General features: G+C 54.7%; 3 protein-coding genes across 14 annotated transcripts; 1 reads left to right on the forward strand and 2 right to left on the reverse strand.

The window, feature by feature from the left end:
* The first annotated feature begins 1 nt into the window (after position 1).
* On the forward strand, positions 2 to 3,175 carry CDCA3 (cell division cycle associated 3). Of its 10 annotated transcripts, none has more exons than XM_033223018.1 (6): positions 2 to 758; positions 971 to 1,147; positions 1,384 to 1,513; positions 2,134 to 2,427; positions 2,564 to 2,685; positions 2,793 to 3,175. In XM_033223018.1, exons 2-6 carry the CDS (start codon positions 1,028 to 1,030, stop codon positions 2,946 to 2,948), a joined length of 822 nt encoding a protein of 273 aa, XP_033078909.1. In that variant the 5' UTR covers positions 2 to 758; positions 971 to 1,027; the 3' UTR covers positions 2,949 to 3,175. The 10 variants fall into 10 exon arrangements, with proteins under 10 accessions (XP_033078909.1, XP_033078912.1, XP_033078913.1 ...); XM_033223021.1 differs by having other exon boundaries at positions 2,564 to 2,670; XM_033223022.1 differs by having other exon boundaries at positions 2,209 to 2,427; positions 2,564 to 2,670.
* A 1,422-nt stretch (positions 3,176 to 4,597) lies between these two features.
* On the reverse strand, positions 4,598 to 12,875 carry GNB3 (G protein subunit beta 3). The gene is made up of 11 exons (XM_033223014.1): positions 12,451 to 12,875; positions 11,835 to 11,994; positions 11,525 to 11,611; positions 11,243 to 11,281; positions 9,168 to 9,274; positions 9,007 to 9,070; positions 8,720 to 8,882; positions 8,547 to 8,613; positions 8,262 to 8,463; positions 6,138 to 6,354; positions 4,598 to 5,196 (listed from the first exon to the last, which is right to left on the reverse strand). The coding sequence occupies exons 3-11, from the start codon at positions 11,579 to 11,581 to the stop codon at positions 5,090 to 5,092; spliced, it is 1,023 nt and encodes a 340-aa protein (XP_033078905.1). The 5' UTR covers positions 11,582 to 11,611; positions 11,835 to 11,994; positions 12,451 to 12,875; the 3' UTR covers positions 4,598 to 5,089.
* A 133-nt stretch (positions 12,876 to 13,008) lies between these two features.
* On the reverse strand, positions 13,009 to 25,529 carry P3H3 (prolyl 3-hydroxylase 3). Of its 3 annotated transcripts, XM_033223006.1 has the most exons (15): positions 24,969 to 25,529; positions 23,897 to 24,049; positions 23,354 to 23,555; positions 23,134 to 23,265; positions 22,552 to 22,688; positions 21,995 to 22,084; positions 19,537 to 19,589; positions 19,372 to 19,439; positions 19,132 to 19,256; positions 16,098 to 16,199; positions 15,611 to 15,761; positions 15,336 to 15,453; positions 15,156 to 15,231; positions 13,715 to 13,855; positions 13,009 to 13,559 (listed from the first exon to the last, which is right to left on the reverse strand). In XM_033223006.1, the coding sequence occupies exons 1-15, from the start codon at positions 25,464 to 25,466 to the stop codon at positions 13,395 to 13,397; spliced, it is 2,211 nt and encodes a 736-aa protein (XP_033078897.1). In that variant the 5' UTR covers positions 25,467 to 25,529; the 3' UTR covers positions 13,009 to 13,394. The 3 variants fall into 3 exon arrangements, with proteins under 3 accessions (XP_033078897.1, XP_033078898.1, XP_033078899.1); XM_033223007.1 differs by lacking the exon at positions 16,098 to 16,199; XM_033223008.1 differs by lacking the exon at positions 13,009 to 13,559 and having other exon boundaries at positions 13,783 to 13,920.
* Between the last annotated feature and the right edge of the window lie 271 nt (positions 25,530 to 25,800).

Genomic DNA, 25,800 nt, shown 5'->3' on the forward strand with positions numbered 1-25,800 from the left:
CCAATGAGAAGCGTTCCTAAGGCAATTGATGGTTGAAAGAACCAATCCCACTCCTCCAGGGCGGGAGCGCACGTAGAGCAGCTGGGTGGGCTCCGAAGTTGCAGCTGCTCCGGCTCCAGGACGTTTAGGGTCGCTTTGCGTGCCTTCTACTGAAGAGCAGGAACTGACGGTTGTTTTAAGTCACTTGCAGAAAGTTTCCTGGGGACCTGTCCCGTCCGAAAGTCGAGGGGCAGTTGTCTTGGTATTTGAAAAGGGGGTATCCAGTGAGGCGGAGCTTGAGGGGGTGGTGTCGAGTGATTGATAAAGCTGTCAACCAATAAGGCTACTATCGCTCGCCTCAGGAAAACCACGACTCCAGCTGGATGTGCGCATAATAGTGTAATCACTCATAATTCTATTTTGTTTAATAAAATAATTCGTTCTTGAGACTTGACGTCTCGAAAGCGAAGACTGGCACTCCTCAGTCTACCACGGACGGCTCGCAGGCCGATACTGAACAGAAGTACCCTTATCAAGGAGGCGTCACCTCTGGGCAAGCCTAGCATCAGTCCATTGACCCCCTACAGTCACCATGATAGACGTTCTCCCAGACCAACAGCTTCCTTTGGCTCGAGGCGGGTCTTACGTGGAGAGCCTATGGATCTACGCCGGCTCAGCCAATAGGGTCAGGGCAGGGGGCGTGGCGGGAAGTTTGAAACTGGTAACTTCGGGAGTTGAGCCACGAGCTGTTGTGCACCCAGAGGTGGAATTGGAGCCCGGTAAGTGATTTGAATAATTTAATAAACAAGTTAGTGGGCTCGGCAGGCCCAGAATGAGCCATTTTGTCAGCTGCAGCAGTCATTAACTCCGCAGAGGCCTCCGGTCCCCCTTCAGGAAGTTTCTTCACTGGAAACTGGGAAGATAGGGTGGTTTAGGGTTGAGGGTCCGACGTGGACGGGATAAGGGCTGAGACCTCAGTCACTTCTCACAGGCATTCCTTCCTCTTCCCGGGCTGGCCCTTGCCCCTACCCTGCAACTCCTGGTTGAGATGGGCTCAGCCAAGAGCGTCCCAGTCACACCAGCGCGGCCTCCGCCGCACAACAAGCATCTGGCTCGAGTGGCGGACCCCCGTTCACCTAGTGCTGGCATCCTGCGCACTCCTATCCAGGTACTCTGGGCCAGAGTGGGAAAGGCAGAGAATGTCTGAATTCTTGGGCCTCTTCCTAACCTGATTTTGAGAGAGCCCTCATGTCCCCACCCTTATCCTGGCCTTATTTTCTGCATTCTCCATCTGTGTGGGGTAGACTGGATATCTGAGGGCCTTGGCAATTCCTTCCTGAAATATGGGGAGGAGAGGAGAGAAGAGTCAGGGCCCAGACTTGTTCTAGCCTATGGTCTTGACAGGTGGAGAGCTCTCCACAGCCAGGCCTACCAGCAGGGGAGCAACTGGAGGGTCTTAAACATGCCCAGGACTCAGATCCCCGCTCTCCTACTCTTGGTATTGCTCGGACACCTATGAAGACCAGCAGTGGAGGTAAGTGTTGGGCCCAGGGAATGCTGATGAAACTGTCATCTATTATTCTTGGGTAGGGTCCATGAAGCCATTCTCTCAGGGATCGTTAAAGGGTCCTCCATCCTCCTGCTTCAGACCCATCTCACTCTTATCTCAATGTTTTGTTCCAGCCTGGGTGCGGTGGCTTATGCCTGTAATCCCAGCACTTTGGAAGGCCAGGGTGGTCAGATCGCTTGAGCCCAGGAGTTCAAGACCAGCCTAGGCAACATGGCAAAACCCCATCTCTACAAAAAATGCGCGCGCACACACACACACACACACACACAAGCAAGGTGGCATGGGCCTGTGATCCCAGCTACTCAGGAGGCTGAGGTGGAAGGATTTCTTGAGCCCACGAGGTCAAGGCTGCAGTGAACTGTGATCATGCCACTGCACTCCAGCCTGGGGGACAGAGCAAGCCCCATCTCAAAAGAAAAGAAAAGAGAAAAGAAAAATTGCTCCCTTTCACCTTGATTTCCTTGATTTCTCTCTTCCCACTTGCTCACCCACCTGGGCATGAGTCCTAAGGTTCCTGTATCTTTTGCTCCTTGCTGAATGTTGCGTATCAGAAGGCCACTGTTCACTTCACTTTCTTCCTCTAGACTCCCCAAGCCCACTGGTGAAACAGCTGAGTGAAGTATTTGAAACTGAAGACTCTAAATCAAATCTTCCCCCAGAGCCTGTTCTGCCCCCGGAGGCACCTTTATCTTCTGAATTGGACTTGCCTCTGGGTACCCAGTTATCTGCTGAGGAACAGATGCCACCTTGGAACCAGACTGAGTTCCCCTCCAAACAGGTGTTTTCCAAGGAGGAAGCAAGACAGCCCACAGAAAGCCCTGTGGCCAGCCAGAGCTCCGACAAGCCCTCAAGGGACCCTGAGACTCCCAGATCTTCAGGTACAGAATCTAAAGGCAAGATGTAGGGAAGATAAGCTAGGATAATGTTTGGGGATAAGGTCCCTGGGTGAGTGTGGGAGGAATAAACTGTGAGTCCTAGTTTTAGGTCCTTGCTTTAACTCCTTACCCACCCCAGGTTCTATGCGCAATAGATGGAAACCAAACAGCAGCAAGGTACTAGGGAGATGCCCCCTCACCATCCTGCAGGATGACAACTCCCCTGGCACCCTGGCACTACGACAGGTAAAGGAAGAGAAGGTGAAAGCTGCTACTAGGATATCCAACGTAGACGGTGGGAGACCCTTTTACCCAGATCTTCCCTCTCCTGAACAGCAACCCCCCAACTCATATACTGCCGTTTTCAGGGTAAGCGGCCTTCACCCCTAAGTGAAAATGTTAGTGAACTAAAGGAAGGAGCCATTCTTGGAACTGGACGACCTCTGAAAACTGGAGGACGAACATGGGAGCAAGGCCAGGACCATGACAAGGAAAATCAGCACTTTCTCTTGGTGGAGGGCTAGGCCGTGCATGGCCCCAGCAATGCAGTCACCCAGGGCCTGGTGGCATCTGTGTCCTCTCACCCCTTCTTTCCCAGGGATACTGAGGAAAGGCTTGTTTTCTTAAGACTCCTCCTCAACTACCAAACTGGCACTCAGAGCTGTATTGGGCTTTCTTTGTGTCTTGTGTGTTTCTTTTATATTAAAGGAAGTGGTTTTAAATGTTACTTTAAAAAGGTATATGTAACCCTGGCACCGAGTTTTCTGTGTGCAGAATGGCAGCCTAGAGACCTTGTGTTCCCTGGCCTGAGCCCACTGATGCTCTGAGCTCCCTTTGCACATCTCCCTTAAACCATGGTGTCCCCATGGCTCCGTCCTTGGCCCTTTCCTCCTGCTCTTCCTAGGTGTTTACTTCTAGGGCTTTAGCTATCACTTCCCTATATTCTGGTAACTTCCAGGCCTCTCTCTCTCTAACCCTGACCTTTATCCAGCTGCCCTATAAGTACTTCAAAGTCAGTTTGTCTAAAACTGAATTCATGATCTTACCCCAAAAGCTAGTCCTCATTCCCTCTTCCCTATCCTTGTGAATGACAGCATTATCTACCCAGCCACCAAACTCAAACCTTGGCCATTATCTCAAATCCTTCCCTCCCAATATCCTATATCCTAGCATTTGGTCACTAAATCCTGGTGATTCCACATTTTGTTTGTTTGCTTGTTTTTTTAGAGGCAGGGTCTTGCTCTGTCACCCAGGCTGGAGTGCAGTGGCACAATCACAGCTCACTGCAGCCTCAACCTCCTGAGCTCAAGCGATCCTCCTGTCTCAGTCTCTCGAGTAGCTGGGATAACAGGCGTGAGCCACCAGGCCTGGCTAATTTTTGTATTTTTTTATAGAGATGAAGTCTTGCCATATTGCCCAGGCTGGTTTCAAGCTCCTAGGCTCTAGTGATCTGCCTGCCTCAGCCTCCTGAAGTGCTGGGATGACAGGCATGAGCCACCATGCCCAGCCTGCCCAGGTAATTTTTATTTTTTTTGTAGATACAGGGTCACACTATGGTGCTCAGGCTGGTCTCAAATTCCAGGCCTCAGGAGATCCTCCTGCCAGCCTTCCAAGGCTCTGGGATTACAGGCATGAGCCACTGTTCCAGCTGATTCCACGTCTTTAATCTCTTCCTAATCCCTCTCCCTAACCCCTCTGTCCTGTCGCTCTTGCATTTCTTGCCACCTGCCTCCTATCTTGTTTCCCTAGTGCCAGTCTTTCCTCTTTACACTGCTTCTTTCCGAAAGATCTGGAGCAATCTTTCTGAGAAGCATAACTGACTGTGTTACTACTCTGCTCAGAACTCCTGAATGGCTTCCCATTGCCCTTAAGAAAACGTCTGGACTCTCTGGCTTGGCATTCAAGACCTTTTATAATCTGATTCCTTCTCAATCTAACCCTCCCGTACAAACACATGGGCACCACAGGCAGGCCATAGCAAACTGCTGCACACACCGTCCCCCAGCCACCTGCTGAATACCTTCTCCCCCGACCCATCTCAGGCCTCCTCCCATGAGCCCACAAGCTGTCCAGTACCTAGCCTTTATCATAGCACCTGTAACACATTACTGCCCTTAAATGGGACCTGGGTCTTTTTGGAACAGAAGAGAGTGGAAGGCAAACATCACAGATGTACCAGGGTGCTACACTTTATTGCAGTTGTCTTAGGAGAGAAAAAAAGGTAGAAAAAGGAGAAAGCATAAATAAGAAGAGCCCAGGACTCTAGTGGTGCCAGAGCCATAGGCACAGGGCCAAACGCCTATACCACCCAGGTCTGGACAAAGGTCGTGGCTCCGGGGGAGGAATCCTAGGGCCTGGGGCCTCAGACTGAAGTCTGCTGGGCCTGCAAAGGGCTGGGGAGGGGCTGGTTGTCCTTGCTCATTAAGGGAGAGGCTGTGAGGACTGTGGGGAGGGAAGGCCATGGGAGGAGATGAGGCAGGTCTTTGCCCCTGTGTCCCTGATGCTTCCTCCCACAGGCAGAGTCCCCATGCTCCCCACTGCCCTCAAAGGAGAAAGCTTAGTGGGAATGGCACCTGGAATATAGAAGAGAACACCTGAATGCGATGGGGTCGGGGAGGGCCGCTGAGTGTCTTCATTGCCTTCCGCTTCCCTTTATCTAGCCTCCTCAGTTCCAGATTTTGAGGAAGCTGTCCCAGGAACCTGTGGCCACAGCCATCCCATCAGCTGTGACTCCCAGGCAGCTGACCCTGTTGTCGTGGCCAGAGAGGATGCCTGAGCAAGAGGGAAAGGAGTCAGCCTGTCTCCAAGCTGATTTGGAAAGCAGTGTGTGCATGTGTGTGTGTGGGGGGGGGTATGTGTGCATGCGTGCGTGTGTGCACGTGTGGGTGTGTGTACGTGTGTTTGTGCATGCATCCCTGAGCACATGCATGCAGGGAACCTAGACTGGGTAGGCTAGGCTCAACCCCTGAAGAAGGCTGAGAGACTGAAAGAGGATTAGCCATAGGGCGGGGGTTCTCTCTCAAGAGCTTTGGTTGGGGGAGGGCTGGGATCAGACAGAGAAAAGCTGGAAGCATCTGTGTACTATGAAAAAACCCGAGGCACCGTGACAGGTGCTGGAAAGCAGAAGGCAACCGTTCATCTGATTTCTTTGTTTCCAGATGAAGAAACTGAGGCCCACGGAGGAGTGACTTGTGCAAGGTCACTCAGAGTGAGCAACAGAATTAGGATTTGGATGCTGCCCCTGGCCAGTGTTATTTTCATCAGCACCTGGCCTCTTGATAGAGAAGAAGCCATCCTGTCTGACCAACTTCAGGCTAGTCTTAGACGAGCCCTAGGCAGGAGTCCGGGCCCTCGGGCCCCTCCAGATCTCCCTGATTCTGCCTTGATTCCATATTTCCCTGAGGCTGTCTTGCCTCTCAGTGGGTGCCCCTGAAATGCCAGGAACCCAGAACTGACTGGACAGTCATGGCCCACAGATCTCCTAGGGCAGGGAGCAGCCATGGCATTGGGCAGTGGAGAGAGGTTGCTTAGAGCAACACTGAGGGAAGACAGTCCTAGTTGGGAGCCAAGGGGTACTGGATTCCAGGAGTGGAGTCACCCAGGATAGCAGTAAGAGAGTCCAAAATGGCAGCCTATGGGGGGTACAGAATGAGAAGGGCGGGCTGGAGAGGGTCCTTCCAGCTGAGGAAGCCGCAGCCAGGGCTGGCCCTTACCCACACGCTCGGACTTCATGGAGTCCCAGACATTGCAGTTGAAGTCGTCGTAGCCAGCGAATAGCAGGCGGCCACTGAGGGAGAAGGCCACGGACGTGATGCCACAGATGATGCTCTCATGGGAGAAGCAGATCAGCTCCTGGTCTGCCCGCAGGTCAAACAAGCGGCAGGAAGCATCATCCGAGCCCGTACAGATGGCCTCTCCATTGGGGAAGAACTGAGGGCATGGGTGGCAAGTGGGTCAGGGATCAGACCTGGGCAGCCCACAGCCTCTCCCGCCCTCTGGCTCCCACCTGACAGCTCCAGGGCAAGCCGCTGCTGTCAGCCTCCTTGCCTGTCCCTTCCTTGGTTTGGGATGAGAAGCAGCCCTGCCAACACGTACCACGTGCCAGTGACTTCCCTATGCCCCTCGCCTGCTCCGCACTATACAGCGCTGCAGGCAGGCATCATTTCCATGTCGCAGGCAAGAGCACCAAGGCTTGCCTGCAGTGACCTGGCTAGAAGGACAGACGGAAGTTGTCCCAAAGTCAGACTACACAAGTGGGCTGGATCAGGGTATGCAAGAACAGGGTCAAGTACAAATGCAAGGCCTGAATCTCATTGCAAGGAAATGTCAGATAAACTCAAACAGAGGGAGAGTCTATAGAAAACTGGTTTGTACTCTTCAAAAATGTCAATGACGTAAAAGACAATTAAAGGTGGGAAAACAGTTCCAGTTTAAAGGTGGTGACGAAAAAGATATGGCAAGGAAATGTAATGCATGTTTCCGGATTGGATCTTGGACAGAAAAAAACTATAGCTATTATGGACATTTTTGAGGCAGCTGGTGAAATTTGAATATAGACTGTAGACTATAGTATTGTGTCAATGTTAAATTTCCTGATTTTAAGAATCACACTGTGATTATGTTACAGAAGAGCTTTGTTTTAGGAAGTACTTAAGGGGTAAAGAAACATGATGTATGATGTCTGCAAACTACTTTCTTTTTTTTTTTTTTAGACGGAGTCTTGCTCTGCCACCCAGGCTGGAGTGCCGTGGCCGGATCTCAGCTCACTGCAAGCTCCGCCTCCCGGGTTTACGCCATTCTCCTGCCTCAGCCTCCCGAGTAGCTGGGACTACAGGCGCCCGCCTCGTCGCCCGGCTAGTTTTTTGTATTTTTAAGTAGAGACAGGGTTTCACCGTATTAGCCAGGATGGTCTCGATCTCTTGACCTCGTGATCCGCCCATCTCGGCCTCCCAAAGTGCTGGGATTACAGGCTTGAGCCATCGCGCCCGGCCGCAAACTACTTTCAAAAGACCCAGAAAGAAAATGTGTATCTACATCTAAGTGTGTATGTGTGTGTGTATCTATGGCTATTTCTCTACAGAGAGAAAATGATAAAGCAAACGTGACAAAATGGACTGGGCGTGGTGGCTCATGCCTGTAATCCCAGTATTTTGGGAGACCGAGGCAGGAGGATCGCTTGAGCTCAAAAGTTCCAGCTCAGCCTGGGCAACAGTGGGAACCCATCTCTACAAAAAAATCAAAACATTAGCCAAGCGTGGTCGCACGCACCTGTGGTCCCAGCTACTCAGGAGGCTGTGGTGGGAGGATTGCTTGAACCTTGGAGGTTGAGGCTGCAGTGAGCCATGATCGCACCACTGCATCCAGACTGGGCAACAGTGTGAGACTCTGTCCCCAAAAAAAGAAAGAAAGAAAGGGCTAGGGAAGGCTGGGCACGGTGGCTCACACCTGTAATCCCAGCACTGCACTCTGGGAAGCTGAGGTGGGAAGATCGCCTCAGGTCAAGAGTTCAAGACCAGCCTGGCCAACATGGCAAAACCCCATCTCTACTAAAAATACAAAAATTAGCCAGGCATGGTGGCGCACACGTATAATCCCAGCTACTCAGGAGGCTGAGGCAGCACAATGGCTCCAATCCAGGAGGCAGAGGTTGCAGTGAGTCGAGATTGCGCCACTGCATTCCAGCCTGGGCTACAGAGTGAGACTCTGTCTCAAAAAAAAAAAAAGAAAGAAAGAAAGTGCTAGGGAAGCTACGGGAGGGGCAGAGGATGTGTATTGTATGTGTTGTGGGGAGTGCGGGGGAAGGAGATGGAGTCAAGCGGGGGCGGGGGTGCACTCACACAGATGGCGTTGATGTCCGACTCGTGGCCAGTGAAAGTCTGACGGCAGGTCCCCTCTCGCACATCCCAGAGCTTGGCGCTGGCATCACAGGCCCCCGAAATGAAGAGATTGAAGTCAGGAGACACAGCCAGGCTCATGCAGTCACCCGTGTGTCCCACAAATACAGTCTTCTGCTGCCCAGTCTCAATGTCCCACAAGGCACTGCCAAAAGGGAGGGAGACTGTTAGAGAAAGGCCAGGCCAGGCCCACTCCCAAGCCCCAGCACCAACAACGTTCAGCCTCACCACGTGGTGTCCCCCGAGCTGGTCACAATATTGTTGTCATCCAGGAAGCGGCAGCAGGAGAGATAACCTGGAGGTGGTTAGAAGGACAGTGCCCTGGCTGCACAGCCACAGCCCACGGGAAACCCAGGATTTCCTGAACCCCTCAGGAGCGGAGGAGAAGGTCTCTCCCTCACCTGTGTGAGCAGAAAGCTCCCGGCTGACCTTGACATTGCCCTCACGGGATTTGAGGTTGTAGATGGAACACATGTTGTCCAGCCCCCCACATGCCACAAAGTTCCCTGATGGGGCATAGGCACAGGTCATCACCCAGGAGGAGCGCAGTGGGATGGCATGCACCTACAGGGAGGGTGGTTTGAGCAGAGATGGCACCAGAGCCAAGCTCCCAGCTGGGCAGAGGAGGTTAGGCATAGCGCCCCAGGAAGGATGCGGTGGTGGAGGCTCGGGGAGGCAGGGCTGGTACCTTGTTGGTGGTGTAGCTGTCCCACACGATCAGCTTCCCATCTTGCGAGGCACTTACCAGCAACCTGGGGAGAGGGCATCCCATATCACGCAAGCCTCTCCTTCCCGCCTTCCTCACTCCCACTCTCACCCTCCCATTCTCGGTTCCCCCCAAAGCCTCACTTGGAGTCAGTGGCCCAGTGCATGGCATAGATCTTGGCCAGGTGCCCCCTTAACGTCCGCCGCGTCCGCATCTGGACTCGTCCCGCTACCTCTAGGCCAGACACCAGCTGCAGAGAGAGGGGCATTGAATATCGGGGTGAGCAGGTTACATGCCCGGATGTCTGTCACTGATCTATACGAGTTCCTGCTCTGTGCCAGGCTCCAGGTCAGGCCCCCAGCCTTAGAGAAATAAGCCTCTGCCCTGGAGTGTCTTAGACTGATGTGGGAAAGAGATGCATGCATGGCCAGGGGTGTGCTGCTAAGTGTTTAACAAGCACCTCTCCAGTGTTGGTGAGGAAGGTGGGAAGGTGATTTCCATGATATGAATACTTGCACGTTGACCAATTTCAAGCTGCCCATGTGAGGTCATTGGAAACAGATTTGGGAAGAGATGCACACGGTTGGCTCTTCCAAGCTGAGAGGAGCCTGCTCTCACCCACCACTGCAGCAGGGCTAGCTTTTTAACTGGGTGCCTGGGGCATCACTGTTACCCTGAACTGCACCTCCTGAAATTTGTGGTACTATGCCCCTTGAGCTCTAACCAGATTTTAGACTTAGGCTGGGGGTCCACAGTGAACAGACTTGATTCGCCATCACTTGCTTTACTATCTTTTGTTAGAAAAATTAAAAACAATTTTTTTTATATTAAGATGAGATCTCACTATGTTGCCCAGGCTGGTCTCAAACTCCTGAGCGTAAGCGATCCTTCCACGCCAGTCTCCCAAAGTGCTGGGATTACAGGCGTGAACCACTGTGCCCGGCCTGCTTTGTTATCTTGGGCAAGTTACTTCACCTCCCTGAGTCTGTTTACTCAAGGTGTAAAATAAGGCTTATCACAGCACCTACCTTACAGAGACATCATGAAAATTAAATGGGCCGGGCGCGGTGGCTCAAGCCTGTAATCCCAGCACTTTGGGAGGCCGAGACGGGTGGATCACGAGGTCAGGAGATCGAGACCATCCTGGCTAGCACGGTGAAACCCCGTCTCTACTACAAAATACAAAAAACTAGCCGGGCGAGGTGGCGGGCGCCTGTAGTCCCAGCTACTCGGGAGGCTGAGGCAGGAGAATGGCGTAAACCCAGGAGGCGGAGCTTGCAGTGAGCTGAGATCCGGCCACTGCACTCCAGCCTGGGCGGCAGAGCGAGACTCCCTCTCAAAAAAAAAAAAAAAAAAGAAAGAAAATTAAATGAAATTAGGTATTTATGCAGCTTAACCCAGTATCTGGCTCATAAAAAGTCTTCACTGTTGGCGGGGTGCGGTGGCTCAAGCCTGTAATCCCAGCACTTTGGGAGGCCGAGACGGGCGGATCACGAGGTCAGGAGATCGAGACCATCCTGGCGAACATGGCGAAAGCCCGTCTGTACTAAAAAATACAAAAAAACTAGCCGGGCGAGGTGGCGGCACCTGTAGTCCCAGCTACTCGGAAGGCTGAGGCAGGAGAATGGCGGGAACCCGGGAGGCGGAGCTTGCCGTGAGCTGAGATCCGGCCACTGCACTCCAGCCTGGGCGACAGAGCGAGACTCCGTCTCAAAAAAAAAAAAAAAAAAAAAGTCTTCACTGTTAACATATTTAATCCAATCTAAGATGCATCACTAAGAAGAAAAGATGCTGCCAATTCTAATTGAAACGATGATCCATTGTTGAATGCATCTTGATTTCAGAGATGTCAAAATGTGAAGAAATGTGCATCTTAGAATTGATAAAATACAGTATAGAAAACCAGCAATTAGAGTCTACAAGGGCTTTATCATTTACAAAGTACTATCGCCTCTTCATCTTCAAGGCCCTGGGAGGCGGCTGTGGTGACTCTTGTTCTATGCACAAGAATAGGAACCGTGTCTGCATCTTTCCCATCCAATATGGTGTCTGGCTCAGAGCAGGTCCCACTAAATGTTGGCTGAATGAATTAATTAATGGGTTTCCTCCCTCCAAGGACACGCTGTACTAATGCTCGGAGCAAACGGGCTATTGTGGCTCAGGGAGCTCCCTTCCCCTCCCCCAGTGCCCTGCCTTCGGTGGGGACAGGGGGTCTTACCTCTGCCAGAGTAACGTCAGCACAGGCTTTCCTGGCATCCTGCAGGGAAAGCAGACATCAGGGGAGCAAGGGCAAGGTGGGGGTGGCGGGTGCATGGGCCTTCAAGGCAGGTTGGGCTTGGGGCACTAGGGCGTGGGGGGTCTCAAATATGCAAGCCAAGTTTAGAAAGTCCCTGGTCACTTCTAGTCACTCAGGAGCAAACCCAGTCCCCTCCCCCTGAGCCACACTCCCTCACGTCCCCAGCTCTTTTCTGGGGCCCCAGTGGGAGGGCTCTGGAGTTACTGCAATCTGCTTCTTGAGCTGCTCCGCTTCCTGACGCAGTTGCTCCATCTCCCCCATGGCTGACAGGTCGAGGGGTAGCTCTGGCTCCTGCCAGGAACATGGGGTCCGTGTTGAGGAACCCCCACCAGGCTGTGCTTCTGCCCTCCATGCCCACACCAGACTCCAAGACACAGGGCAACGACTGGGTGGCTGCACCCCCTCCCCAGCCAGGCTCTCCAAGTTTGGAGTCCTTTGCATCCAGCCCCAGCCTGCCTGAGCCCTGCCTGCACCCCAGCCCAGGAGAGCAGAGCCCAGGCCAGCTCCCTCTTACTTGGGCTCTGGCTGGACCTCGGCCGGGTTTCCAGCTCCGGTTCCTGGGAGCCTCCTTACTCCCTCAGCTGCGACGCTTGCGCCCGCCCGTCACCTGCCCAGGCTCTGCTGCCAGAGGAGCTGGCCTGGCCTAGCCCCGACCGGCGGGGGGTTGCGGGGGCCTGACAGGGAAGGGTAGAGCCAACCACAACGTCAGGCAAATGAAATCAGCTGGCAGGGGTGGGGGGAAGAGGACAGGGAGGGAGGGAGGGAGGTGTGTGGCTTCCAGAGAGACTTGGGCCCAGCCTGGAGGAGGGGTGGGGGCAGGAGTGTGGGGCCGGAGAGAGGAGCAGCCCCCACCACAAGCCCTGAGAGGGGAGGGGGTGAAGGGGGCTTCCCTGGTCAGTCTCTGCAGGCAGAGATAAGAGCATCAGGCTCCATGGGATTAGAGCAAAGCTGTGAGTAGATTAAGGGTTGGGGTTTGGGAGGGGTGCAAAGGAGCAGAAGCAACTATAGCTCCAGTGTCCCCTCTCCGGTCCGGGCCCCCATCCGTGGTGATGATCTCGGCAGTCAGGGCCACTCAGCACCCAGGCCAGAAGGCGGGATATAAGGTTGATAGATGGCTCCGTTGTCAGTACCTCCAACTGCGCTCCTTACTCAGGGTGGTGGGGAAGAGGGTTTGGTGAGTGTGGGAGGGTGCAGGCAGGAGCTGAGATTAGAAAGGACTGATCTGGATAATCCTTCTTCTCGACAAACCCCAACCAGCTGCCTCTGGGTCTGATCCTGTGGGGGGAGAAAGGTACAGGGGACCCACAGAGAACGATGGACAGGCCTGCCCCTGTTGTGGGTGGGCAAGGGAAGCCCCGGACCCTGCTCCCAGGCTGGGGTCTAGCCCCCTCCTTGCCCTCTTGCGGCTGTGAAAGCAGGAGTCCGAGAGAAAGCAGGCGGCCCTAAGTCTCAGCAAAAGCTCAGAGAGGGGAGACAGGGCTTAGACTTGGAGGCCTAAGGAGCCGCTGCCAGGGGCTTGGGTCATTTGCATGAGGGGAGCAGGTGGCTGAGATTTCCCTGGCAAATCACAGGCTCCAGGGGCCCCGCCTCTGGGAGGCCCAAAGACACCTGTCTCCTCCCAGGCCAGCCAGAGCCACCCCCACCTCCAGCCATCACAGAACCTGTGATACACTCGACTGGCCCCTGGCTGAGGGATCTTCATGACCTTTATTGCACAGACTGGGAGAGAGCAGCAGGGTTATACCCCCCAACCCCACCATCCTCTTCATTTAAAGCATCAGCCTCCTCCCCTGCCATTTCCGTTCAGGGAGGCACAGTGTTCCCCATCTGTCCGGGGCTGCAGGTCCAGCAGCTGGGCCCAGTCCCGGCTCCCCAGCCCTGGTGAGCTCCAGGCTACCCTGTGCATTGTCCTCTGAGTCCAGGCCCTTGTGGGTCCCCAAGATGGTGGGGGTGCAGGGACAGAGAGCTTGCTGTTCTGCTCCTGATGTCACGCAGGGGCTTTCTGTGGGTCCTGGCAGCAAGATGGCCTTGCACAAGTCAAGTGGCCCCATCCTCAAGGAGCTGGCTCAGCCACTCACAGCTCCTCCCGAACCCGAGGTGCCTTTCCAGCCTTGTCTTGGACCCTCTGGTGCCTGCGGCTAGGGGGCTCTGGGGAAGTGTGTTTGCTGAGCATTTCTTCCTCTTCCTCTTCCTCCTCCTCCTCTGACTCCTGCAGCAGTTCTTTGGCTTCTATCCACTCCTGGGGTTGGGGAGGAGAATGTGGCCAGTTCCCTGCACCCACCTTCCCTGGGCCAGCTCAGCCCCTGCCCCTCACCGACTGTGAGCCTTCTCAGTGGTGCCTGCCCACCCTTCACGCACCAGGAGAACCACATCCCTTCCTACCCCACTCCTTACCTGCTCCCTGTGCTCAGGTGCCCATGTGTGCCACAGCGCCAGGGCACAGCGCCGTCCCCGAGTCACGGCCCACACCCCATGGGGATTCTCCCCACCGGAGCTGAAGGCTACAAGGCGTCCACACCGAGGACGCACCCGAGCCTGGGGGGATGAGGGCAGGTTCAGCTCCAGGGACCGGCTCTCTCAGAGAACTTGGCCCTCACTCCCTAGAGCAGGATGGGGACAGGGGCACAGAGAGGGTCAGCCCTCTCGCTATCACTTCCCGCTCCTTAATTCAGGGACTAGCTTGGGGCAAATGAGAAATCAGCTTCAACTTGCAGAGCAAAAATGCCAGATTAAGGCAAGAGGAGTTGGGAACCAAAGGAAAAAGGGGTCTCCACGGAGGGTCTCTTGTTGGTTCCTGCCCCCCGGTACCCTGATTTTTCCCACTCAGCCCTTTGAACCCAGGATGTGAAGCAATCTGGGGGTGGGCATGCAGTACCAGACTCTACGTAGAAGGGGATATGGATATTGGAGCCATTTGCACACCCCACACCCAGATGAAAAATCACTGCCCCTCTCCTCCTACCCAATCCTAGCCCCTGGCGTCTAGAAATTTCCCACTTAACATTCATTAATTGCTTATTATTACCAGGCACTGCCTCATTCTTTTAGGTACATTACCTAAATTACTTCCTACAATGACCCTTTAAAATAGGTACTATTGCCCGGGTGCGGTGGCTCACGCTTGTAATCCCAGCACTTTGGGAGGCCGAGGTGGGTGGATCACGAGGTCAGGAGATCGAAACCATCCTGGCTAACACAGTGAAACCCCATCTCTGCTAAAAATACAAAAAATTAGCCAGGCGAGGTGGCAGACACCTGTAGTCCCAGTTACTTGGGAGGCTGAGACAGGAGAATGGCGTGAGCCCAGGAGGCAGAGCTTGCAGTGAGCCGAGATTGCGCCACTGCGTTCCAGCCTGGGTGACAGAGCGAGACTCCGTCAAAAAAAAAAAAGAAAAGAAAAGAAAAGAAAAATAGGTACTATTATTATCACCTCAATTTAGGAAACTAAACCTCACAAAGGCTAAGAATGTGAGCCCCAGTCGAGGTGGCCCTGGCATCTGTGCGCCAGCCACTGTGCTCATCTCACTGCAAAGAGGAAGGACTATTTCAAGTTCCCCAAATCCCTAGAATAGGGCCATGGAGTCCTGGAGGCACCTGTAAGCTGTGCTTCATTCACCCTTCTTTAGGAGGTAGGACCAATACTGATGGCAGGGTTGGTGGGCCCACCTGCAGACCTAGCTACGGAGGAAGCAGCGGGAGGGCTGGGGAGGCAGGGAAGTGAAAGGGTTAAAAGCACTGGCCATTTCCCTGCATTTGCCTCTGGAACCTTCTGTTTTGAATCCTGACCCCGCAGCTGGGCCCTCTGTCACACCGTCACACCCCCAACTCCACGCACCGTGACAGTGAGGGCGTTGGGCTCCGTGAAGAATAGGTCCCCGCCCTGGAAGTCATCGTTGAGGTAGAGGAGTCCACTGCGGAGGGAAAAAGGCAAGAGGCAGTGAGACCCCAACCCAGGCCCAGGCCGGCAGTGGGATGACCTTTGTCCACCTGCCTGACCCCTAGAGGGGCTGCCCACCTGTAGTCCCGATAGGTGTAGGCTGGGGGCTCCCGCCAGCACTCTCCTGTGTCGGGGTCCAGGACGCAGTTGTCTGCATGCACTGGGTGACTCAGGTCCATGCGCTGCTCTTGCTCTCCTAGGACACAAAGGGGTCTGGGGGTACCTCTGTGCCCCTGTGCCCATCTGCTACCCTGTGGGCTCATGCTGTGCACATCCACCCTGGGGCTCTTGGGGGCAGTGTCCTGTGGGCAGGGCCTGAGCTTGGAGAAGAGCAGTGGGGATCCCTGTCATACCTTCTATGGCGCTGCGGCACACCAGGTGGGTGAAGGACAGATGCAGGGGCCGTTCCGGGGAGAAGTAGGCCTGGGTCAAGGTCCGCACCCGCTCGCTCACCTCCAGAAGCAGCTTAGCACCCTGACTGCCCACTGTCCCAGCCCGGGCCAGCTGCAGGCAGCGAAAGGCAGCACAGAAACGGAGGACGGCAATGGGTAGGTGGTCTCAGCCCTAGCTCCTGCCCATCTCTGCTGCTCTCCACCCGTAGGTTTGGAGTCTCTCAGCATCCAGCTGTGTCCATCAGCCCAAACTGCTCCTTCTATCTTTCCAACAACAACCCCAGCCCCAGCTCTCAGAACATCCCTTTACTCCATGCTGGGTCCTATCAGGTAGTCTCGGTCCCGAGAAAGCTCCTTCACAAAAGCCCAGGCCCTGGGGCCTGGCTTTCTGCACAGCCTCTCCTCCAGGTCTGGGCATCAGACGGACCCGGGTGCCTCCTGTGCTCACCTGTGCAGCCTTAAGCACTGTGAGTCCCTCGAAGCGTTCATGGGGGGTGTGAGGGGAGCGGCGACCACGATAGCCAGACCTGGCTCCAGCCCCAGCTGCATCCTAAATAGGGAGGAGTTTACTGTGGTGTCACTCCCCCAGCCCCTCACTGTCTGCAGGGCTGCAAGACCCTCCCTCCGGCCCTCCCGCTCTCCAGAAGAAGCTAGATGCTCCCACAGTTCTGTTGCGGCTCCTCTTCCTGAGCTGCTGCTCCTTCCCAGAGAGTGCCCCCCGCCATGGCTGCCCGACTGTCCCTCTCTGGTACAGGCTGGAATCCCGCTTACCAAGGGGACTGTGGACACAACTCGGGAGAGCTTTCAGTAAGGGGGCCTCTGAGAGGGTAGGGACAGCTGGGAAAGGGAGGCAGAGCTGGGAACTAGGCAGGAAGGGCTTGATCATTAATCCCTGATGAGCCAAGAATAGAGGAGTCTCTCTGGAAACAGGACCCTAACAGGAAGTTCCACAGTTAGGCCAGGTCCTGGCAGGAAGCTGACTGGTGGTAGGGAGACAGCATCAGCAGGCTATCCCTCTCTGACCTCTTCCCACCTGACATTCTCTCGGAGAAACTGTGGACTCCGTGGCTCCCCGACTCCTTGATACTGAGTCACAATTACCCAGCCACCTATGTGACCAGTCTCACTACCTGGAGGTCTCCTAATATTTGGATGTCTACACTGGAATCATTCCCTTTTCTGACACCCATTTTTTTGTCCACTTTTTGAATCTGTTTAAGCACCACTATCTAGTTACCCCTGCATACAAATCTCACTTCTGAGAGACACCGAGTCACCCAAGCCATCTAACCTGGGTTTTTTGCCTTTTGCTTTTGAGACTGGGTCTTGCTGTATCGCCCAGGCTGGGGTGCAGTGACGCGATCATAGCTCACTGCAATCTCCACCTCCCAGGCTCCAGAGATCCTCCCACCTCAGCCTCCCAAGTAGGTGGGAGAATATAGGCGCATAGGCCCAGCTAATTTTTGTATTTTTTGTAGAGACGGGGTTTTACCACAATGCTCAGACTGGTCTGGAACTCCGGAGCTCAAGCCATCCACCCGCCTCAGCCTCCTGAAGTGCTGGGATTACAGGTGTGAGCCACCTTGCCAACCAACAGTGGCACTCGTCAATTACTCCGTTTTCCCGGTCTTTTCTCCTGCTGCATTCTACACACTGCCACTAGAGGGATCTACCACTTCTACAGGTTACTCCAGACTCTGCACTTGGAGGTTCTACAGGAATGCAAAAGTCAACCACTCCTAAAATCCTTCAATAGCTGTCTACCATACACAGATAAAGTCCAAACTCCTTGGGAGGCCACAGAAGACCCTCACTGTCCCTGGGCCTTCATGTCTGGGCTCTCTCCCTCTTCCCCCATACTGCCTCTTGGTAACATACACCCTGATGATTCTATGTTCTTTTTACATTAATTAATAAATTTTTTTTAAAAAATTTATTTTTCGAGATGGAGTTTTGCTCTTGTTGACCAGGCTGGAGTGCAATGGCGGGATCTCGGCTCACTGCAACCTCTGCCTCCTGGGTTCAAGTGATTCTCCTGCCTCAGCCTCCCCAGTAGTTGGGATTACAGGCACCTGTCACCATGCCCACTAATTTTTTTGTATTTTTAGTAGAGACCGGGTTTCACCGGGTTGGTCTTGAACACCTGACCTCAAGTGATCCACCTGCCTTGACCTCCCAAAGTGCTGGGATTACAGGCATGAGCCACCACACCCAGCCAGTGATGATTCTATGTTCTAAGAGCTTTACCGTGTGCTAACTCATTTAATCCTCACAACACTGTGACAAAAACACTATTATTATCCCCATTTTATAGATAAGCAAACTAGGCTCAGAGATAGTAAAATAAATTGCCCAAGATCACACAGGTAATGACTATTGTAGCTGGCCCTGCTCTCACCCCTGTGCTTGACTGCAGTTCCCAGAATGCACCTTGCTCTTATCCCTCTTAGACTGATTCCACCCCCCATCACCTGGTTAGCTCATCCTTAAGACTGAGCTCAAACACCACCTCTCCAGGAAGCCTTCTATAACTGTGCATTCCAGCACTTCCATTTGGATGAGTACGTTGTTTTTTTTTTTTCTTTTGAGACAGAGTTTCGCTCTCGTTGCCCAGGCTGGAGTGCAATGGCACAATATCAGCTCACCACAACCTCCACCTCCCAGGTTCAAGCACTTCTCCTGCCTCAGCCTCCCAAGTAGCTGGAATTACAGGCATGCGCCACTACGCCTGGCTAATTTTTTTGTATTTTTAGTAGAGACGGGGTTTCTCCGCGTTGGTCAGGCTGGTCTTAAACTCCTGGCCTCAGGTGATCCACCCGCCTCAGCCTCCCAAAGTGCTGGGATTACAGGCATGAGCCACCGCACCCAGCCCAAGTACATATGTCTTTTACCAAACTTACCACCTGCTTATATTATGTATTTCCTTGTCTGTTTCCACCTCTACACCGGAGCTCCCAAAGGGCAGAGTCTATAATCATCTTCCTCTCCCTAGAACCTAGCAGTTCCTGGGGTACAGCAGCTACTCAATGAGTATGTTACTGAATGAGCACTAACCTGAGATAAGGGTTGAAGCTTCATAAATGGTAGCCTCAACCTGGTGAGTATGAGTCATTTAGCCCAAACTAGAAGGATTAATGAAAGGCCTCGGTGTCTGCTGAGCCATCAGTCAAGCCAATAACTAAACTCTTGGCTAACCAAGCAATCCTTACCTGCACACTCATCCATTTTTATGCCTTTGTGGTTTTTGTTTTGTTCTTCCTATCAATTTCTAGCAAAATTTGTAAAATTTGTAAAGAACATCCACCTGTGTCAGCTAAATTAAGACACGAAGGAACTTATCTGCAGCTGAGAGGCAGTGGTAAGCACAGTCCCGGTTGGATAATCAGGACAGGCAGAATGAGGAGGGGCAGGCCAAGAGCAAGGGAACAGGCAGTTGTACCCAAGGGTCTTGAACGAGCTGACGAACTTGCAGGTCTTCCTACCTTAGCCAGCTGCAGCAGCACCCCACACTCGGCTGGGGTGAGCAGCCCATCCAACACCGCCCGCTCTGACCCATTCAGCTGTCTGGAATCCTGGGTCAAGGTCACACCCTCCAGGAGAAGGACATCTGCCAGGGAAAAGACAGAGCAGAGGTGGCTGAGCAACCCCTAAGGGCAAGCAGAGCAGTAGCTGGCAGCTCCCAGACCCTCCAGGCTCCTGTCTCCTCCCTCCCAGGAACTCACCCTTCCAGTAGGTCAAGGGCTTTGGCTTCGGGGGCTCATGGTCCCAAGACCTCTTCTCTTGATCCTCTCTCAGGGGTGAGAGATGTGCTCAGTGGGTGCACAGGACAGTCCAGACCCAGCCTCCCAGCTCAGGCCGAGGGCCTCCCACCACAGGGCATCTCCTACCTGAGCTGTTCTCTAAGTGCCTCAGGGATGAGAGCTGCAGGGGTCCAGGGGTCCTGTGACAGTCCAGAAAAGCATCATCACCCACCAAGATCAGACCCTGGAATCCCTTACATTAGAGCTGAAATATCTCGTTAAGATCCTCCTGTTTCCTGAGAGGGAGACGGAGGTAGGAAGAGCCTGGGAGTCAATGTCAGGAGCCCTGGGCAGTGGACCAAACTCTATAACAAGTACAACTATAACTCGCATAGCACTTACTATCTATCGGCTGGGGGCTATTCTAAGAGGTTCATTTATGGAAATTGAATTTCTCCTTTAAAGTTCACAATAGTCTCATGAAACAGACAATATGAAAGTGCTCATTTTGTAATTGAGAGCCCTGAAACATGGAGAAGTAAAGTAACATGCTCAAGATCACACAGTTGGCCGGGCACGGTGGCTCAAGCCTGTAATCCCAGCACTTTGGGAGGCCGAGACGGGCGGATCACGAGGTCAGGAGATCGAGCCCATCCTGGCGAATACGGTGAAACCCCGTCTCTACTCAAAAATAGAAAAAAAAAAAAAAAAAAACTAGCCGGGCTAAGTGGTGGGCGCCTGTAGTCCCAGCTACTCGGGAGGCTGAGGCAGGAGAATGGCGTAAACCCGGGAGGCGGAGCTTGCAGTGAGTTGAGATCCGGCCACTGTACTCCAGCCCGGGCGACAGAGCGAGACTCCGTCTCAAAAAAAAAAAAAAAAAAAAGATCACACAGCTAGAAGTGACAGAGTTAGTTGTTTGGTTTTTTTTTTTTTTTTTTTGAGACAGAGTCTCACACTGTCGCCCAGGCTGGAGTGCTATGGTGCGATCTCAGCTCACTGCAAACTCTTGCCTCCCGGGTTCAAGTGATTCTCCTGCCTCAGTCTCCCAAGAAGCTGGGATCATAGGTACCCGCCACCACGCCTGGCTAATCTTTTGTATTTTCAGTAGAGACAGAGTTTCCCTATGTTGGCCAGGCTGATCTTGAATTCCTGACCGAGGCCTCCCAAAGCAGAGTCAGGTTTTAAACTAGCCTCAGGCCAGGTGCAGTGGCTCACGCCTGTAATCCCAGTACTTTGGGGGGCCAAGGCAGGTGGATCACCTGAAGTCAGGAATTGAAGACTAGCCTGGCCAACATGGTGAAACCCCGTCTCTACTAAAAATACAAAAATTAGCCAGGGAAGGTGGTGGGCACCTGTAATCCCAGCTACTCAGGAGGCTGAGGCAGAAGAATCACTTGAACCTGGGAGGTGGAGCTTGCCGTGAGCCAAGATCGCACCATTGCCCTCCAGCCTGGGTGACAGAGCGAGACTCTGTCTCCAAAAATTAAAATTAAAATTAAGGCCGGGCGCGGTGGCTCAAGCCTGTAATCCCAGCACTTTGGGAGGCCGAGGCGGGCGGATCACGAGGTCAGGAGATCGAGACCATCCTGGCTAACCCAGTGAAACCCCATCTCTACTAAAAAATACAAAAAATTAGCCGGGCGAGGTGGCGGGCACCTGTAGTCCCAGCTGCTTGGGAGGCTGAGGCAGGAGAATGGCGTGAACCCGGGAGGCGGAGCTTGCAGTGAGCTGAGATCCGGCCACTGCACTCCAGCCTGGGCGACAGAGCGAGACTCCGTCTCAAAAATAAAAAAAATAAAAAAATAAAATTAAAATTAAAAAACTAGCTTCAGAGTTCTCACTTTTTTTTTTTTTTTTTTTGAGGCGGAGTCTCGCTCTGTCGCCCAGGCTGGCGTGCAGTGGCCAGATCTCAGCTCACTGCAAGCTCTGCCTTTTAACCAGTGGTTCTCAAGCAAGATACTTCTGCCTCCCAGGGGTCAATTAAGCAAAGTCTGGAAACGTCATTGATTGTCATGACTCAGGGGCTGTCAATGTGCTATTGATCTCTACTGGGTAGAGACCAGGGAAGCTGCTGAATACCCTCCAAGGCATAGGACAGGCCCTGCCGTCTGCCCCAAGAAAGCATTATCCAAAATGTCAGATCCAAAATATCAGTAGTGCCAGGGAGGCTGAGAACGCCTGCTTTATGCCCCAGTCCTAGCCACAGATAACCTCTGCCCCGCAGTTTCCTCTCATAACTACAAGAAGAGAAATAAAAGCAGCAGCAACAGAGCTTTCTATATTGTTATCAAATGATGTGGTTTCAACAACCCTGTGACAACCCTGTGAAATAGATGTGATTATTCCAACTTACAGGTAAAGAAGTTGAGGCAGAGGCAAGTTGAAGTTCAGAGATGTTTGGGGCAGAGGAGGACTGACACTTAGGCCTGTGTGACCCTAAAGCTGCCCTAACTACAGGCACACTGTCTCTGTCCCTGTAAAACTGGGATGGCAGACTCTTCTCCAAGCCTCATGGTGGAAAAGTGGAAAACTCTGTTGCAAACCAAAATGCCATTTCTCCTGGGAGTGCGGAGGGGTGGGATGGGACAGAAGCAGAATGACTCACAGGATCCTTGAAGCTGGTCCCCAGGTGCTCCATGGCATAGTAGAGCTGCCTCTTCTCCCCCAGGGATCGGAGGATGAAGTGTTGGATGTCCTGAGGGTGAGATGATGAGCAGTGAAGGGGGGCTGAAGGAGGGCAGGGAAACCAGGCTCTAGGGCACTGCCTGGGTGCTCCATGCTCCCTGAACCTGGCACCATGCCCCCTGGTTCCTCCGTTCAACGTTCCCCCTCAGCAGCTTCAGAGCATCTGGGCTCAAACTGGAAAGGGTGTAGGGGGTGGGAGTGTGTGTGAGTGTGGGGGTGTGTGCATGAGCTCGGGGGCTGGTGGCAGGCAGGAGTGAGGTAAAGGCAAGAGAGATGGGACTGAGGGCTGGAATCGGAACTCCAGGCTGCCGTGGGGAGCAGGGAGTGGGGATGGAAGTCAGATGCTGGACTTGGAGTCCTCTGGGTGACCAGAATGCTTGGCTAAGAGGTCAGCAGGGGGTGGGGGTCCAGGTTACTTCTCAGGTCTATTTGTTTGATTTGGGGCTACCTCCCAGGTAAGTGCGGAGAGGGGGTCACCTCTCTGGGTCCAAGGCCAGGTCTCGGCTCTCCCAGCTGGGCCTGGTACTGGTTCAGAGCCCTCTTGGCAGGCTCATCGTCCGGGTAGAAGAGCAGGACACTCAGGACATTTTCTATAGCCTGGGACAGATTGCCCACTGGAGAGGGAGTGACAAGGTCAGGGGTCAGGGGATAAAGACTTAGAGCACATTGATCCTTGGGACAGAGGCAGTGCTGGAGAAGGTGGTCTCCAGAGGCCAGCTGGCCAACGCCAAGAGCCCCCCTCCCACTGGCAGACAAGTTCAACTGCCAGTTCTTTCAAACGCTGGTGCAAACATACCTTAGCTGGAGATTTCAAAGAAGAGCAAGAGGGAGGAAAATAAAGGAAGGTGAGAAGCAGCAAGGCAGAAGGAAGCCCAGCTCCTGAGCTTGTCACAGGCGCCAAAGGAGAGCAAATTAGAGTCCTTGTGAAGTGATGGTTCCCATGGAGCCCTGACAGTGAAACTACAAATCCAGAGACAGATGGGAGGGATAGAGAGATGGAGCTCAGGATAGCAGCAGAGGCAAATCTTCACTCCGCGTTTCCACCCTTCCCAAACTGACCCTGAGCATGGGCCTCAGATAGCCGCCTCAGCTGGCTGGGAAGGAAGTCTGGCACAGGGAAGCTGCGACCAGGGCGTGTGGCTGTTTCCCCTACACAGCGTTGCCGGCACTGCAGGACCTGAATCCAGTGTCCTGCAGAGGAGACCCATGAGCCATTCAGCTTGTTCATGCCCCTCCCTGGGCACCGACCCACCCCCCACACACACTCCCAGCCCCTTACTTGCAATGGCCTCATAGAGGCCCCCCTGGCTCCCAGCCCCATCCTCCTCTTCTTCAGCCCCCTCCTGCTCCTCAGGCCCCTGGCAGTCAGCACGGCAGCTCTCCATCTGGGCCAGGCTCCCCTGCAGGGCCTCCTCTAGCTTGGGCAGTGCCAGTCCTGCCTCCTGGCGCTCCAGTAGCTCCAGGCTGGTGTCATAGGCTGCCTGTTGGAGAAGGGAGCAGTCACCTGTGATCCAGGGGGTTGTCAAACTGGGAGGTAGAGAGGAGCGTGGTGTTGGTCTCATTTGGGGCAAGGACTCCATGTCCTTCTTCACCATGGAGAAGAATAAGGGTGGGCCTCAGAATCATAATGTTGGAACATCAGATTTCAGTGATCATCCAGGAGGGAAACGAAGTCCTAGAGAAGGACCCCCCACCAGGGTCACTGAGGATCATTACTCCATCTCCGCATGCTCAAGCAGCACAATGCAGCAGTTTAGTGAGGACTGTGTATCCAGCCAGGAAAAGGCTGGGGGCAAGACAGGGGTGATGTTGGGGGTCTCACCCAGTGTGGGGGCGTCTCCAGGTCCCGGAAGCTCTGGGGCTGAACTCCTGACATTCGTCTGTACTTAGCCATGTCCTCTCGCATCTGCAGGTGCATGGGGTTTGCTACAAAGAAGGTGTGTGCTGCCGCGGCTGCCAGATCCAGCTTCTTCAACTGAGGAGGCGGAGGGAGGAGGGCATCAGAGCCCTGGGATGGAGGTCACACCTCTGCTCCCTGGTCGGCCTCCCCACCCTACCCCAGACACACACTCTGGGTGCCCAAGAGCCTCATGGAAGACTGGCCAATAAGAACTGCCCACCGCCCAAATTGCAGACTCCCTAGAAGCCAGAACGTTGGGACTCTCAGAAGGCTGACACCGAAGGAAAGGGGGTCTAAAGACGTCGGAGTTGGGTGGGACATGGGCCTCAGGACTTCAGGACCTCAATTTGGGAGACCAGGTGGAAGTGATGGGCTTAAGTGAGGTGGGAAAGTGGGGGAGACCTCAGCGACCAGCAAAACCCGCAGGTCTCTAGGACCCTGAGCTGAGGTGAGTGCAACCGGCGCCCCGCTTCCCCAGCCACGTAGGCAACTGCTGCGGTACCCGCGGCTGCGGCGTGCTGTCCCCTCCCCGCCCGCAGAGGTCTGGCCTCGGAGGCCTCCAACCTGGCCTCCGTCTGCTCCTTCCTTTCCGAAGCTACCTCCTGCCCCAAGCGAAGGTTCACACTCACCACCACCCCTGACACACACACACCCACGCACACTTCCCGTCCGACAGCCGATTTCGCCCCCACCGCCTCCGCTTCATTCCTAGGAAGAGGCGGCCCTGTCCCTCCATCTTCAATCTGCTCCCGTCCCGCCTCACCACCTCCCCGCCCCATTCCCACTCTGCTCGCACTCCCCCTCGGCTGCTCTTCTGCGGTCTCAACAGGTCCTCGCGGTCGCTTAGCCAGCTCCAAAGCAGAGGCCCGCGGTACGCTCCCCAGCCCCGTCCGGGGTCCAGGCAACAGCATTCCGCCTACTACTGGGCATCGTAAAGTAGGACAGCGTCGTGGTGAGGGCTGGGACCCTCGGAGCTGCCCGGCCCGCTCCCCACCTGGTAATAGGCCCTCTGCAGGTAGTTGTAGGGCTCCCGACGGCGGAAGGCGTCCCGGATCGTGCTCCCCACGCGAAGCCGCGCCGCGCCCCCGGGGCCCAGCCTCCGTGCTGCGCACTGGGTCAGGCAGTCTGCGCGGCGGAGCGCTGCACGGAGGAGCTGTCGCTCCCAGGACCCCTGCGTGGGTCCCGACCCGGAGTCGGGCTCCAGGGCCCCGAGAAGCACCGCGGGGAGCGCGGCGCCCGGCTCGGCCGCGCAGCTCGCCCCGCAATCCAGCCGCACCCGGCCCAGCGCCGCCTGGCTCCGCAGCGCCTCCCGCAGCAGCGCCACGGCCGGCGCCCAAGCCCCGGCCGCGTAGGCGCGCAGCCCGTCCGCGTAGAGCAAGTCGGGGGCCTGCGGGGGCGCTCCCGGGGACAGCTGGGCCAGGCCGGGGGGCTCAGGGGACCCCGGGGGAGGCAGCAGCAGCAGTAACAGCAGCGGCCGGAGAAGCCGGAGCATGATGTCGGAGCCGCCGGCAGCCGAGGGGAAATGCGGGAGCCGAGAGGGAGGGAGAGGAAAGGGGGGAAGGGGGAGGGAGGGGAAGGAAGGAGAGGTGGAGAGGCGGAGGGAGAGGGAGAAGGAATGAGGGAGGCCGAGAGAGAGAGATGGGGCTGAGACCCGATGGTGGGAGAGGCCCAGGTGAAAGATGGAGAAAGAAGAATGCTGAGTGGAGAAAGCTGGTCTAGTGTGGAACGAGAGGGAGAAACTGGGAGGAGGAGGGCAAAAGGCGGGAACTGGAGCAGGCCTGGGCATCCATGGAAGACCAGCGGTGAGGACTTCAGCCCCTGAGGTC

Source organism: Trachypithecus francoisi, unplaced genomic scaffold (genome assembly GCF_009764315.1).
Source record: "Trachypithecus francoisi isolate TF-2019V2 unplaced genomic scaffold, Tfra_2.0 Lachesis_group11, whole genome shotgun sequence".
NCBI classification, from domain to species: domain Eukaryota; kingdom Metazoa; phylum Chordata; class Mammalia; order Primates; family Cercopithecidae; genus Trachypithecus; species Trachypithecus francoisi.